This window comes from Microtus ochrogaster, assembly GCF_000317375.1.
Source record: "Microtus ochrogaster isolate Prairie Vole_2 chromosome 14 unlocalized genomic scaffold, MicOch1.0 chr14_random_3, whole genome shotgun sequence".
NCBI lineage: Eukaryota > Metazoa > Chordata > Mammalia > Rodentia > Cricetidae > Microtus > Microtus ochrogaster.
The window spans coordinates 361,720-378,114 of NW_004949098.1; the positions used below are offsets into that span (position 1 = coordinate 361,720).

General features: G+C 48.9%; 1 protein-coding gene across 4 annotated transcripts in view; it reads left to right on the top strand.

Moving 5' to 3' along the window:
* Positions 1-16,395, top strand: part of Tet3 (tet methylcytosine dioxygenase 3) — a 102,573-nt gene that overhangs the window by 79,943 nt on the left and 6,235 nt on the right. For all 4 annotated transcript variants that reach the window (XM_005364657.2, XM_026787977.1, XM_013352858.2 and 1 more), the window contains 6 exons: positions 1,553-1,643; positions 8,262-8,355; positions 11,521-11,729; positions 12,544-12,694; positions 15,394-15,483; positions 15,898-16,035. In XM_005364657.2, coding sequence (XP_005364714.1) covers positions 1,553-1,643; positions 8,262-8,355; positions 11,521-11,729; positions 12,544-12,694; positions 15,394-15,483; positions 15,898-16,035 — 773 coding nt within the window. The remainder of the gene's footprint in view (positions 1-1,552; positions 1,644-8,261; positions 8,356-11,520; positions 11,730-12,543; positions 12,695-15,393; positions 15,484-15,897; positions 16,036-16,395) is intronic.

Here is a 16,395-nt window from a genome sequence, read left to right on the forward strand (position 1 = left end):
ATTTAATCCCACGGTCAGGAGGTAGAGGCAGACGGATATATCTAACACCAGGCTGTGGTGGCCCCACATTTAATCCCACGGTCAGGAGGTAGAGGTAGATGGATCTCTGAGTTCTAGGGCAGCCTGGTGTACAGTGAAAGTTCCGGGACAGCTAGGGCTACACGGAGAAACCCTGTCCCGTGTGTCAACATGCATGTCGTTGAGGTCATTAGACACATGTGCTGCACTGCTTGGCCTTCCCCGCTGCCTGCAGAACTGTCTGCTAAACAGACCTGTACCTGTTGACGTCACTACCCACTTCCCGCTCCTCTCGGCCCTTGATGACCTCTACTTTAGGTATCTGGTTTACCTCCTCGCTTGTGAATTTGCCTCTTTAGATGTTTGTTTTTGCGACTGGGTCTTTCATAGCCCGGGGTAGCCTTGAATTTGCTGTGTAGCCGAGGTTGCCCTTGAATCCTGATCTCTCAGATACTGGGATTACAGGCATGCATCCCCAAATCTACCGTGTCTACTGTATTTTACTAAGGTCTATGTGATAGCTGTACCAGAATTTCACCCCTGCTGGGCCTGGAGGCACCGCCTGTAAGCTGCCTACTCAGGAGCCTGAAACAAGAGGATTTCAGTTGCAAATCCAGCCAGGGTAACTTCAGAAAACACTGTCTTAATTTTCTTTAAGGGCGCTGGGAATAATAATAATCGAGTTTTTGTGTGGTGTGTGTTGTAGGGTTTTGTTGCTTTGAAGAGACACCACGACCATGGCAGCTCTTATGAAGGAACACATCTCAGTGGTGCTGGCTTACATCTCAGGAATTTAGTCCATTGTGATGGGAAGCATGGGAGTCCAGGCAGACATGATGCTGGAGAGATAGCTGAGATCTGGATCGGGATCCACGGGCAGCAGGCTTTAGTGACACACGTCTTCCAGCAAAGCCACACCCACCCCGACAAGGCCACATCTCCTAATAGTGCCCCTCCACTATGGGCCTATGGGAGCCATTTTTATTCAGACCACGGCAGTGTGCTTAAAGTCCTGCATCCAACCCCATTGCTACAGCAGAGAACTTACTCCTTCCTGGGGCAGTGCTCTTCTGATGGATCTGGATGTAGCACATATTTCTTCATCTGTTGATGGGCACTGTGTTTGGGGATGCTGCTGCCGTGTGCCATGACCCTGGCGTTTGGTTCCCTTCTGTAGTGTGTCTGGCACAGCTCGCGGACTCCTGGTCAGAGTGTGTGTGCAGAAGCAGAGTCGCTCTGTCCTGAAGCACAGAACTCAGCTCTGTTGGCTGATGGGGAGCTGAATTACAGATGGTAGACCACAGTCTTGACGATGCTTGAATTTACCAGATTTCTAAGTTTTCCTGTTTGGTGATATGTTTTATTGTGGATTTAATTTTATTGTGTATTTCCTGATAGGGACTGAACACAGTTTTTACATGTTTATATGCTGTTTGTAATGTACTTATTAACTTCCTATTAGTGGTTTGCCTTTTTCTGAATTAGTGTTGCCTTAATTGTCTCCCAATAATGCTTGCTCTTGGTATTTCTGCAGAACAAATAGTGGAGAAAGATGAAGGCCCATATTACACTCACCTGGGATCTGGCCCCACAGTAGCCTCTATCCGGGAACTCATGGAGGAGCGGTGAGTGATGCCCACATCCAGGGAGAATGGGCCCTATCGGGTAGAATGTGGATGCTAAGCAGCTGAGGCTGTAGGGTTGTGCTGGGTGCACTAGGGAGAAGCCCCATATCTGGACGGTGGCAGGTTCAGTGTGGGACTCTCACTTCCTGTCCGGGTTTCTTTCCCTCTTATGTCCCGACCTCTTCCCTTGTTCCTGAGAAAACACAGCTGTGTGGTGTTAGGTTTGTGGAGTTAGTTTCCTGCAGCCTGATTTTCTTGGATAGCGTTTCTACAATGTTGCTTACCCTGCTCCCTGTGCTGCTGACATCTTGCAAAGGGTGCTTAGGGCTCAAGTTCCAATCAGCTGACTTTTCTTGCCTTGATTTCCCACCCCCACCAAAATTACTTCACAAATGAGGTCTGTCCTGAATTTTTCTGTATGAAATTTTCTGGCTTCATGCACACATTTATCCAAGAGGTCTTGAAAGACTCTGGGGTGCTCTGGGCAGGGTGCATGTTGGTACAAAGGTGGCTTGTTTTTAGTTCACTTTAGATGAAAACCCTGAGTTGAGTTACATCTGTGGATTTTTAATTTTTGATGCTTTTAAGTAGTTGAAGACATCATGAGTTTGTATTAATACTCAAGAACTGTGGGGTCACTTAGCAGCTCCCCTTTTTCCTTATCTTTTTTTTGGGGGGTGGGGAGATGAAAGGTTTATTCTAGTTTACAATTTGGGACCCAGTCTGTTATGGTAGAGGGGCATTGTGACTGGACTCTTGCGCAGTTTCGGCCACATTGTTTCTGGAGTCAGGAGCTCCTTTTTCTTTATTCTTTCATGCAAAGACTCTATTTACTTATTTATGGGTTTTGTTGTTGTTTTAAGACAGGATCTCTCTATGTAACCCAGGCTGTCCTAGAACCCGCTATGTAGACCAGGCTGTCTTCAAACTCGAGATCCATCTACCTCTGCTTTCTGAGTTCTGGGATTAAAAGTGTGCACCGCTGTTCCTGCTCACAAAGAGCCTTTAACGTCTGCACAGGCCACAGCAGATAATAGGACTGTGTGAGGAGCTCTGTAGCTAGGAGTGTGGATGCCGTCACTGCCTGGGTCCCACCTGATCCCACTACTGAGTCCCCCTTGGGTCAGTTGTGTGACTCAGTTTTCTTTTCTACAAAACAGAGATGGCACAAGGGCACACTGTAGGAATGCTATGGGCATACACTGAGCTGGCATAAAAATTGAAGCATGGGTTTCAAGTGTACAGAAAAGGGTAGCAGTCTTTGCCGTGTGTGTGTGTGTATGTATGTGTGTGTGTGTGTGTGTGTGCTGATATTTCACAACCAATCATTAGAACTTTAAATAAAGCAAAATAAAGGTAATCTACATTTGCCGATGCATATGCACACCGTTTTGTGGAGGGCTTAGTGTCTTAGTTTTACAAGACTGGGAGCCAGGTCTTCTGTGCCTAGGGGAGCTGGGCTACGGCTGTCAGTGCAGCAGGGAAATGGGATGGAGAATCCGCCGTCAGCGGAGCTCAGTGGAGGTCACTGATGTGCAGTAATCATTTCCTGTGCCACCTGGAAACATTTCTATTCCAAATAGCCATCAGAGGAGCCCATTTGATATAGCCATCAGAGGAGCCCATTTGATATAGCCATCAGAGGAGCCCATTTGATATAGCCATCAGAGGAGCCCATTTGATCAGACCCCCCCCCCCCCCCCCCGCCATGCAATCCTGATTTAAAGGTCCAAGACTGAGCCCGGGACAAGAAACTTAGATCCATGTGTGTTTGCATGTGTGCCTGCTACACCCGGCAGACTACACCAGGCCACATTTGGACAGTGACTTTTTGTTGTTGGTGGTGGTGGTTGTTTTTTTTTTATTGTTGTTTTGGTTTTTATTTGTTTGAGGCAGAGTTTTGGACATCCCAGGCAGACCTTAAACTTTCTGTGTATCTGGAACTGTCCTTGATGTCCTAGTCTTCCTGCCTCCGCCTCTCAGGTGTTGGGCTCTGGTCCGCTACTCCAGACTTGGCTGCTGGCTTTGGTAAGGGGCTGCAGGTCTTTGTTTGCTCAAGTCTGAGTCGGGAGAGTGTGTGGTGTCAGTCTCAGCTGTTTGTCTGTACTCCTATGGGGGAGGGAACGTCAGTAATCTTATAAGATTTCCAGACGGCTAAGTCTAAGTAATTTTAATCATAGCAGCGTGACTCTGAAGGAAGTGATAGTGTTAAGATTGTCCTTTTTGCCTCTCTGCTTTAAAAATAACAGCCAGCTATAGATTCTTCAGAAAGCCATCCAAGGGAGGAACCCTGGGAGAGCTGGGAATGCTTATATTTTCCTCAGCACCTTGCTTGTTTCACTATAAGGGCTCCATGAGTCATGCAGCAGGTTGTGCTTCCATCTTCCTATTGCCTGCCCATGAGCTGAGAGCCAGATTCACTCACCCCACCCTGGGAGGAAGGTGAGGGCTTATCTTCGGTGGTGGGAGTCTGCTTAGGCCTCCCGTGAATCTTGCTGACACAATCCTATGAGTTGCTATTAATGCCTTTTTTCTCATATGATAAATTCTTCCAGGCTCAGCTCTTAAAAACAGCACAAAACCTGTGACCACATTTTGTACAGCAGTTCATCTTTCCCTGTCTTCATTGAGTTTGTCTTATAGATGTCTTCTCATTCTGGAACAAGGAGGGAAGTGGATGAATGGTGAATTTCTTACGAGGGTGTCAAGTTTGTGGCTTGTCCCAGCTGACTTTGGACCTCTCTCTTCACTTTTCCTTAGTAGTATGACTGCTTTGTCAGGGCTTGGTCAAAGTCAGGGAGGGAACGTATACTGACATCAAGAAGACCTTGGTGTTTTAGCTATTTGTAAGGCACAAAACTGAAGGAGAGGTGGAGTTGAAAGCAAATTCTAAAATGTTCCAGTGGATTTATGGGCATCATATTAGGATACCCAGGTCCTGGTGTTAGTAGATAATTGGAGTCAGTAGTCAAGCTTCAAACGGTAGATGGCCCACTACCCAGAGCTTTGAGTTGTATCAAGGAAGGGTCCTCTGCAGCCCAGCACTGCAGAGCCTGCACTGCTCACAGGTCCTCTGAGCTTGGGGAGGACTGATCTCATTAGTGTGCCCGAGCAAACCCTGGGGAAGCCCAGCTTTGATATGTCTCAAATTCGAACAGGAATCCAAAGCTGCTGAGGGCTTGTGAAAGCAGGACACTGGGCCTCACCCCAGAACCTCCCTCCTTCCCTACCTCACTCCCAGTGAGACCTCTGTTGACGAACCTGGAGCCACCCTTTAAGAGCCATAGGCTAAGTTGTTAGTTGTTCTTGCTGATGCTTTAGCTGGACCTTGCAGACTCAGAGCCTGGTAATTTACACTCTTCATGATAAACCAGGAAGTAAGATATTTAAAGAGAAAGAACCAAAGCAGAAGTCAGTTATCAAGTTCTGGTAAAAGCCTTTGCTGTCAAACCTGAGTGTAATCTGAAAACCCCGGGGTGAAGGAGAAACTGACTCCCACCAGTTATCCTCTGACCCCCACACATACACCACGGTGCACTCCCTTCCCCCAAATGTTTTTAAATTAAAAAAAATCTTAATGTGTATGTATTGGTGTTTTCCCTGCATGTATGTCTGTATGAGGGTGTCCATATGGATGCTGGGAATTGGACCTGGGTTCTTTGGAAGAAGTCAGTGTTCTTAACCTCTGAGCTATCTCTCCAGTCCTTTTATGACTCTTTTTTTGGTTTGGTTTGGTTTGGTTTTTTTCGACAGGGTTTCTCTGTGTAACAGCTCTGACTGCCCTGGAACTTGCTTTGTGGACCAGGCTGGCCTTGAACTTGGAGATCCTCCTACTTCTGCCTCCCGAATACTGAAATTAAAGGCATGTGCTACTACCACTTGGCTTTTTTTCTTTAAAAAAAAAAAAAAAGGAACAAGAAAGTTTAGCATGGTTAGTCAACTTAGCCCCCCCACACCACACACACACCCTTTTTTGTCTCTAGTGAAAACTTTGAGGTGCTTTCTCACAGCGACGGTGATGGTGAGGAAGGAGCTGGTCAGGAAGCCAGCACTGGTGTCCTCAGCTCACCCTTGTGTGGGGAATATGATAGTCCCTCTCGGTGAGAGTGCTGTGGAAGTCTTATGCTAGTCTCCTGACAGGGATCCCTAGACAAACCTGGGTCCCAGGCCTGCCCTTGGGGGCCGTGTCCTGATAAACCTGCTGAGCTGAGACCTGTCCAGGCACCAAACAAAGGCAGTGCTGTCAGGTCCAACTACAGGGGTGCTGAATGGTGTCTGCAAGCCGTTCCTATAAGGCACTGGCAGCCCTCCCCCGTTAATGTGGTCAGAAGCACTTCTCACCCTCCCCTAAGATCTGAGCGAGATAGACAACTTAGTTCAGTGTTTGAAAGGAAACTGTTTCTTTTTCCATGAGGGGAATGCAACAAGGAGACTTTTAAGACATCTAAGTATTGGCAGAACATGGTGCATGCCTCTAACCCCAGCCCTTAGGCATCTAAGGTCATGAGAACTGTGAGTTCCTAGGCTACATAGTGAGACTCTGTCTCGGAAGGAAGGAAGAAAGGCAGGAGGGAGGAAAGGAGGGAAGGAGTGGGAAGGATGGAGAAAAGGAGGAAGGGAGGGAAGAAAGGAAGGGAGTGAGGGAAGGAAAGAAAAATAGAAAGAAAAAGAAGGAAAGGAAACCATCAGTACAGAGTAGGGAAAGCACTTTGACCACTGATTTTTCCACAAGACATTCGTTAAAGGCAAGATAGACATAGGTATTAGAGAAATTATAGATTAACGGGAACTAATCATTCCCAACCTTTGTACCACTGAGCTGCATCCAAGATCAGTGCCCTTGTGCACTGGGTCCTGGGGTACAGTGATTCATCACAGTGGAGCAGATGAGATGAAGAATGGGTGTCTTAAAAGTGCAGTCATTGGGATAGCATTATGCCTTATTAAATGTCATAATCAAACGGAACTCACTACAGAATACAAGGACTTTACTTGTATTTTTAAAGTCTGTTTAAAAAGCCTGCCCATGTCGGTGCCAGAGGATGGCTTAGCAGAGTGCTTGCTCTGCAATCCCAAGGACCAGAGTCTGGGTGTCAGCATCTACAGAGCAAGCCAGACATCTTACAAATGCCTTTAATTCCAGCCGCAAGGGATCTGATGCCCTCTGACTTCCATATGCTCACAGGTGTGCACACTCATACAAACACACACATACATAGAATAAATCAATTCTTTAAAAAATACCATGTTAATTGATTAAATTAAAGATGATTAGTCATCTGTCTTTTTAGGTGTTAAAAATTCATTTGCTAAGTTAATTGATGCCGAGCTAAAGGCCCTCAATCCTAAAGGGACTTCCTCAGTGTACCCTTCAAAAAAAGGACATCTTTGTCTCAACTCCAGCCGCCTCCATACAGAGAGATGGCTGGAAACACTCTCAGTGAAGTCCAGAATGAGCAAAGATGCCTAGCATGTCAGGAGATCTGTTAGTACAGACAGACCGGAAGAGTATACAGGCCAAAATGGCAAGGGATCCTTGTCTGCAGAGGACTGTTGGAGGAGGGAACTTGTTGGTTCCCGGCCGCCCCGCTAGCTTAGACTCGAAATAATCACAAGAAACTGTACTAATTAAATCACGGCTTGGCCCACTAGCTCCATCTTCTTATTGGCTAACTCCCATATTAATTTAACCCATTCTATTATCTGTATATCACCACGAGGTCATGTCCTACCAGCAAAGTTTCAGCACATCTATCCCCAGCAGCGGCTCCATGGCGTCTCTCCGACTCCGCCCTTCTCCTCCCATGCTATAGGCCAAGCCAGTTCTTTATTCATTAACCAATAAAAGCAACACACAGACAGAAGGACCTCCCACACCAGAGGATAGTGAAGAGCTAGTAAAAAAGATGACTTTTATGTTAAAGAGGTTTACTGAATTCTTCCGTCACACTAAGATCCTTGACATACATTATCTAGCCTGGGAGGTAGAGAGCTATCTTAACATCCGGTTTACATATGAGAAGACTGAGGCCTGCCAAGCTCAGTAATGTGACTACGGTTATATAGCGAGAGAGTGGCTGTCTGACCATCAGTCTGTATTTGAACCAGCCTTGCCCTTATTGTTATCCCAGGAAGTAGGCACATACAGGGGACTAGGGGGAGACCTTGTCTACTGTATGCCAGCATTTGTGTTTGGCAGGGTTGCTCTCCCAGCATCCTTGTATTCAGAGGTTAGTGCGGGGGGTGGCTGTAAGAGACCAATAAGCACCCCTAACACACACACTTGTTATTTGTATATTGAATATATTGAATTTATAAATAGTTAGCTCAGGAGGCCTTGACTGTAGTGCTGCGTGCAAACACCTATGGGATCAAGGTCAGAAGGAGTTGGGTACTAACTGTCCTTCTGTCTGGACAGAAACAGACACGTTGGACGAGAGAAAAGGAGTGGCTTGTAAACCAAGCCTGGGAACCTGGGTACACTGTGGCCAGTTGCTGCCTTTTCTCTGCCCACACAGTAGCCAGAATCCCAGGCTAAAGCACCCTGCAGCCCAGCCTCTTAAGTCGCGTGCTCTCTGCATATTTACCGTGCTGATGTGGCTTCTGTCTCCTCTCTAGGTATGGAGAAAAGGGGAAAGCTATCCGGATCGAGAAGGTTATCTACACAGGGAAGGAGGGGAAGAGCTCTCGAGGTTGTCCCATTGCCAAGTGGGTGAGTGTTGGGTCCCCACAGCTAAGCTATGCCTGGGTGTTTCTTGTACATGGCCTGTACGGGGCCAGTGAGTAGGAAGTAAACTTATTTACCATCATGGGGCCCTGGAACCAATGACCCTCAATAGCAGCTGATTGTCTTTGTCCTACTTCCATGCCAGCACCAGGCACCCTGTGCTGTCAGGAACTGTGTGTGACCTCTGGGAAAGGGCTGTGGATACAGGAAGGCAGGAGCTGGCGATGTTGCTGACCTAGCCCATTATTGGATCCCGCTCGTTACCCTGCCCCGAGGATTTTGTTTGGTTCTTCTTTTCTGTGTGTCTAAGTGGCTGGTACTCTTGTCTCCTACCTGGGAGCCAGGGAAGGCTGACCAGTGTGAGCCAAGCTGGGAGACAAGACGAGGCCTCTCGATAGTGTTAAGATGAGGCTTGCTTCCGCCTGAGCTTCTTGTCAGGGAGAATGTCACTGACACAGTCCCCAGTTCACTCAGCCTTGTCCTTCTGGCGCTCACATGGCTCTTGAAGTCGTGGGTATTTGTTGTTGCTGAGCTGGCTTGAGCTGGCTTAGAATAAGCTGGCCTCTAGGTAGCTGGTCCATGTGGAAAACAGTCTCTATATTCAGTGCCTTGGGCACCCTGGAGGCAAGGTCCCAGAGACCTGGAAACACAAGGCTAACCAAGAGACAGCTGTGCTGCTCCTCCTGCCCTAGGACTTGAAGGATGGGGCTGGACGAATGCTGAGCCTGGCTCGTCCTGGAACACAGCGCCACGAGTGAGTGGAAGCATTTCCGGTGAGGAGGGTCCAGATGCAAAGGCAGGAAGGCCGCAGGAATGTGCATGCGGCTGACTTGGGTGTCCCCTGCACACTCAGCCTTCTTTTCTCTAGGACTCCTTGCCTCTGCATCTCTGCATTTAGTGAAAATAACAGCTGTCTGGACTTAAATTACCACATACTTGTCTTCAGCATTTCCTAGGCATTATTGTAGGACTTTTCACAGCGAAAGAACCTGGTGCTTCTTAGGAAGTGTGAAGCATGTTGCCTCCACCCCCAGGGGAGGTGACCCTTTAGGTAAAGGTCTAATGTGGTGGGGTGCTGCCTACCTCTTCAGAGAACCCACCTGGAAAGTGACATCAGCCATGGACGGTGAGCAGAGTTTGACCCTGGTCCAGGGACAACTGTCATATCAACCTCCTCCAGATACATGTCAGTGCCTACAGTGGGCCTCCCACGGGCTGCCAGCACCCAGGCAGCCATGTGAGGAGTCCTGAAGTAACATTCAGCCCATTACCTTGTTTGTGTGCTCCTGAACTCCAAGACACAGTTTAATAAGTGACAGTTGATTGTTGCAGGGAAGTGGTGGATGACATCATTAGGACCCTGCCTTAGACCCTGACCTCATGATCCAGGCTGCATGTCGTTTAGCATGCAAAATGCAAAATATTCTGTCAGGTTTGCAGGAACTGAGAAGTGCTAGTTGTCAAAGGATAGATTGCATATGATTCTACATATATGACGTACTTCAGAGTCGGGTTACAGGGGCAGAAAGTCCATGCTGAAACCTGGGGATACAGCTCAGAAATAGAGTGCTTGCCTCGGACGCACACGCCTTAGGTACAATTCTCAGTGCAACCAAAAATAAAAGTCAAATCGTGAGGTTGGCCAGGTGGCTCAGTGGGTAAAGGCTTTTGAACATAAGCCTTGCTGTGTGAATTCTGTCCCTAGATCTTACTGGGTGACAGGAGAGAGCTGGCTCCCAAAGGTTATCCTCTGACCTACAAGGGCATGCATGTAAACTCAATGTTTACATTTTTTTAATTAAAAAAAAGTAGAAGGATGATATCGGGTAGAGGAGCATCAGAAGGGAAGAGTTGGCACATTGGCGTTTTATGAAGTCTTAGCTTTATTGGGAGTAGAAGTTCTAGAGGAAACAGTGGGCCTGCAGCACGGTGAATGAGCTGAAAGCCACTAAAATGTACGCTAAATGTGGTTGATTTTATATTATGCATAATTTTCATAGTAACATAAAGTGTGGTAGTTGTGACTTTGAAAGGGCGTTTGAGGGCTGTTGAGATGGCTCAGAGGTTAGGACTTTCACTACAGTTAGAGGGGATCCAGGGCCATTTTTGGCCTCTGGCGGCTCTGTGCTCACATGGTTCACATAAACTCACAAGTCATGTGCTCACATGGTTCACATAAACTCACGAGTACACACAAACACGCACATCAGTACAAAGTACTGTGTACAAAGTACAGTGGTGCACACCTTCAATCCCAGCGCCTGGGAGGCAGACAGACCTCTGTGTTTTCAAGGCCAGCATGGTCTACATAGTAAGTTCAGGACCACATAGTAAGATCCTGTCTCAAAGGAAGTATGGCACAGGCTATGTAAAACTCTTCATTTTCACTTTTTCTTACAAACCGGAAAAGCTGGCTGCCCTAGGTTGAGGTTCCCTGTGTGGTCAAGGAGAGCTAGACTTCCCAGCTTTCAATGAACGGACGCCCACTAAGCCCCGACTGTGTATCAGGCCCTTTTCCTTGTTGGTGCTGCCTACACCGCCACTCATTTCCGTGTAACCTGCACAGCGTCAGGGCAGATATGACTGCACCTGTCTGCAGGCCGGGTCCTTCCCTGACCTTCACACCCACAGAACTGTGGACTGTACGTTGGTACCATATCTAGCTTTTTGAGGATGTTCAGACTGTTTTCCCTAGTGTTGTACCCCGAGTGTAAGCACACAGAGATGTGCAGTGTGTTCTCTGCAAACGCGCCGGGACATCATACAACTCTTCACTATATTTCTGGCTCACAGGTTCATTTATTTTTACTTTTAAGTTTTTGTTGGTCACTGACGTCTTTTGGATTTTTGAGACTGTGTCTGTGCAGCCCTGGCTGTCCTGGAACTCACTCTGAGACCAGGCTGGCCTCGAACTCAGAGATCTAAGTGCTGGGATTCAAAGCATGTGCCGCCACCACCCGGCGGTCACAACTGTTTTAGACTTTATCATAATTAGTTTCTATTTTTCTGTTTTAAAATTTTGTGTGTCTTCTTCCCGAATGGTACTGACCTCAAGACCCACAGCTCCAAGTCTGTGGGGTAGTGAGGGGCACATACCATGCAGAGCTGTGTGGCTGCTGCAGGGTAAAGCTCAGTCCTGCATCTGTACAGGTGATCCGAAGACACACACTGGAGGAGAAGCTGCTGTGCCTGGTGCGGCATCGGGCAGGCCACCATTGTCAGAACGCCGTGATTATCATCTTGATTCTGGCCTGGGAGGGCATCCCTCGCAGCCTTGGAGACACCCTCTACCAGGAGCTCACCGATACCCTCCGGAAGTACGGGAACCCTACCAGCCGGAGATGTGGCCTCAATGATGAGTATGTGTTGGAGTGGCAGTGGGTGGATGATGGGACTGCAGGGTCCTGGGTAGCGGGTCCTGGGATGCTGGACAGCCCTGGGCTCTGGCCCCAGATCAACAGTAACCTCTCTCCATTGGATTTCCCTATCCTTTCATTGGGATGTATTTAGTTTCAGTAAAGTTATTCTTAAGGTATATAGTTTGGAGGGTTTTGTTTTATTTTTGATGAGACAAGGTCTTTCTATTGTATCCTTGGCTGGCCTGGAACTAGTTGTGTAGACTAGGCTAGCGTTGAACTCAGGGAGACCTGCCTGCCTCTGCCTCTGGAGTACTGGGATTGAAGTTGTGCTCCATTACCCCCAGCAGTTCGGAGGATTTTAGTAACTATCCATGGTCACATAGCCCAGTCAGGGTTAACAGTAGGGGTCCCTGAGATGGCTTAGTGGGGTTAGGCAGTTGTCAAGCCTGACAGTCTAAGTTCATTCCCCAGGCCCACACATACACATGTGTCTACATGTGCAAGCACTCTGTGCCCTTCACCCACAACCCTTTGCCCAGCCCTCAACAACCATGTGTCTTTCCTGTCCCTTTAAGTTTGCCTCTGCAAGAATGTCACTGATAGACTCAGCATCACGTGGCCTTCTGAACAGACTTACTTCACCGAGCATGAGTGTTCAGAGAATAACCTGTGTTGGAAAAGTTGGAAGAGTTGTAGGGTGGAAAGAAGAGTCCTTGTCATCAGAGGCTAGTGGATACCAGTCCTCTGCGGGGGCAGGGCAGTGCCACCAAGGACAGATCACATTTGGATGCCTGGCCTGTCTTGTGTGTTGCAGCCGGACCTGCGCTTGCCAAGGCAAAGACCCCAACACCTGTGGTGCCTCCTTCTCCTTCGGTTGTTCCTGGAGCATGTACTTCAATGGCTGCAAATACGCTCGGAGCAAGACGCCACGCAAGTTCCGCCTCACGGGGGACAATCCCAAGGAGGTGAGGAAAGCCGTGCTGGGCACAGAGTAGCCCCCACCCCACCGCCGCACCCTCACCAGCTCTGCAGAGCTGGACTGACATGCCACAGTGCAGATGGGCAGAAGTTTCCGTGCTTGCGATTTCTCAGCAGCCTTACCTGCTGGGAAAGATTGTTCTCAGGTCGTATGAAAACTGAGGACTTCCACCTATGGCTCCTCAGACTCTTGCCACTTAGCAGCAGCTTTGAAGAAATTATTCTGAATACTTCTGACAAAAATGCAGATCTTTCATCTGAATGTGATCTGTCCATTTCTTCTCTTCGTGGGGCATTTTTAAAGGGTGTAGGGATTATAGGAGGAAGGAGGACCTTCCTCTCTGTGGATGACTCTGAATCATTATTGGGCTTGGTGAGGTATCCCATCCTCCACTGGGCTGAGCAGACATTTTTGGCATTATACAGACTTCTAGACCCTTATTTGTTATTTTGTCTTTTTTTTTCCCCTGGAGCTGAGAACCTAACCCAGGGCCTTGCGTTTTCTAGGCAAGCACTCTACCACTGAGCTAAATCAATCCCCAGCCCCATATCTAGGCCCTTCTTGTTTCCGTGCTAGGGGCTTATCCTGGTTCACTGGGTGGTAGCCCACATATACAGTCACAGTTATAATGAGGACCTCTCTATGACTTCTCACCCTGTTCACCCTTCCTGGGCCTTTCTCTTATCCCCATCACAACAGAACAAGGGCCTCTGGGTCTCTACTGCAGCTTCCACCAAGGGCAGAAGATCACTGAGTGTCAGCTGAGGCCATCTCTCCACTGCCTTATTTTCTGTGCTCCATGCTGCCGTGGCCATAGCAAGAGGTGGTCTCAGAAGGAGCACACTGTCTTTTCACCTCTGCTCCCTTCCCTTCCTCTTGTGCTCCTGTAGGAGGAGTCAGGGGACTGGCCCCTCTGTTAGAGTACGGGCAGGCATCCTGATGCCAGTCTTGGCCTTCCAGAGCTTGAAGATCCTAGTGCCAGAAGGACCTCCCACTCCCCTGGGGACAGGGACATCCACTGGGCACCTCTTCTGTGCTCCATAGCCCATGTACACATCTTCCTGGCTTTGTTCTTCATAAGTAAAATGAACCACATTGAGGGATTAGAGAGATGGTTAAGAGAGCGCCATGCAGATACTCTTCCAAATGCCCTGCATTCCTGTCTGAACTCCAGCTCTAGGGGACAAAACACCTTCTTCTGGTTTCTGCAGGCGCCTGCATACCCATGCCATAAACACACACATATAAATCTTTTTTCCCCCAAATTCAGAACCTTTTCCCCAAAAACTTTTGTTTGTTTGTTTTGGGTTTTTGTTTGTTTTGTTTTTTGAGACAGGGTTTCTCTATAGCTTTGGAGCCTGTCCTGGAACTAGCTCTGTAGACCAGGCTGGCCTCAAACTCACAGAGATCCTCCTGCCTCTACCTCTCAATTAAAGGCGTATGCCACCACTGCCTGGCCCTCCCCCAAAACTTTTAGATAATTTTGTAAAATTAAAATAGACTCTAATTAGATAGCTCTTTATAAGCTAAGACCCCCTTCTTCTGAAGGGGCAAATGTGGCTGCTTCAGTATGTTAAAGAGCTCCAGGACCTATGACTTGTCAGGAATAAAAAGATAATGGCTTAGTTTCTCCGCAGACCATCCCTGGTCTGTCATCACCATGCCCTGAGCACTTGTGTTCTGGGTTCACACACATCCCAGTTATCCCAGGACCACCCGTTTGCCCTGGCAGTGTTACTTGGCTTCACAGACAGGAGAGTGACTTGTTCAGACCCACGTGTGGTTCATGGTGAAGGAGGTGGGGTTCCTCCCCAGGCCGGTGCTTCCCCAGCTCGTCAGCCTCACCTTGACGCTATGTTCCTTTGGCCTCTCTGTGCTGGTGGCAGCATCCAGACAGCAGCCAGAGCAGGCCAGGTGGCCAGGCCCTGATGCGGTACCACATTGGTTGCACTGACTGATGACTGGGCCCTGCTGTCAGCTACTTTGTGCTGGGTGCTTGCCTGCGCTTCCTTCATACATGCTCCATGGTCATGCTCATGGCCTCGCTTCCTTGCCAGCCCCAGTGGCTAAAGGCCAGAGAGGCAACAGAGATGCCAGCTGCTTCACATAAGAGAGCGGTCACTACTTGGTACAAGCAGTCGTCCTGTGGACCTTCCTTGATACTGCAGACATTTTTCTGTCTAGTACAGGAACCACCTGGAGCCACTGAGGGACCCAGGTCATCACTAATTTGCATTTCAGAAGACTGTAGCGGCCAGATCTTTGGATTTGTTTGTCTGACACCTGACTGGTGACAGGCTGTGTGTGGGCCAGGCCAGCTGTGCGTCTCTAGCATAGTCCTGTCATTTTCCCCTTCCCTTTCCTCTAACATGGGGACAAGCATCCACCCCTGTGACCCACAGGATTCAGCTCCGAGAGCAAGGGCCTGCTGTCTTGTGTTGGGCTCATCGAGCTGCACGTGACTGACATAGTAGCGGGCCGTCAGCGTGACTGCACCTTCCCGCAGTGAGCCTCAGTATCTGCAGCTTTAAAATGGACACAGCAGAGGCATACTCTGAATCTCTGCGAGTTCTTGGCTTCCTGCCTGCCCGGTGCTGCCCAGCAGTGATTCTGGTGGCGGTCATTCCTGGCAGGAAGTTTGCCAGGTAGTGCAGCTCTGAATGAACCTACCTGTTCTCTCTGCAGGAGGAAGTGCTCCGGAATAGCTTCCAGGACTTGGCCACTGAAGTTGCTCCCCTGTACAAGCGGCTTGCCCCCCAGGCCTATCAGAATCAGGTACCGGAGGCTGGACCTTTGTCTGTCTCATACTCAGGTTCTCTGAAGCTGGAAAGCGGGAGAACTCAGCCTAGCGGTTTCCTAGAGCCATTGTGTGCTTTGTAAGATGCCTTGTTTATACAGCCTGCACTAGCTCCCCATCCCCTTTCCCTGGTCGTCCCCTGGCACCTCTGTCCTGGCTTCCTCGGCAGAGGTTTGAGTTCCTCTCCACCTAGGCAAGCACAGTTGAGCTAACCTAGGAGAGAGTGACTCCTTCAGGTTCTGGGCATCTCAACTGGAAAAGCTTCTTCTCATGGCCCAGAATCGCAAGGCAGTTGTGAACCTTAACCTGCTTTTCACTGAGACCTAGATCCCAGGTACAGCATCAGGACGAGTCACTTGGCCTCCTGAACACTGTTCTTGACCTTCACACAGGTGACCAATGAGGAAGTGGCGATCGACTGCCGTCTGGGGCTGAAGGAAGGGCGGCCCTTCTCCGGGGTCACAGCCTGCATGGACTTCTGTGCCCACGCCCACAAAGACCAACATAACCTCTACAATGGGTGCACAGTGGTAAGGAAGCCTAGGTCTAGGTCCAGTGGAGGAAGCCAGCTATGGGTTTACTCGTTATAGGGAAGGACGTAAAATTGGATTCTCAGAGTCCTGGCTACCTCGCATCAGTAGTGGACTGGTGACTGGAGTCGTGTGAGGAACCAGAGCCTACGGGTGCATTTACTCAGAGATGAGGTTTGCGAATGAGACACGGAAGAGTCTTCCATGCGATGCCTGCTAGGTTGCATATAGAGCAGGCAGGAGAAAGAGGACTTGGCGAGTGGGAGTGGATCTCCAGAGGTGTGGGTGCTGGAGAAGAGGGGCGGTGGATCTCCAGAGGTGTGGGTGCTGGAGAAGAGGGGCGGTGGATCTCCAGAGGTG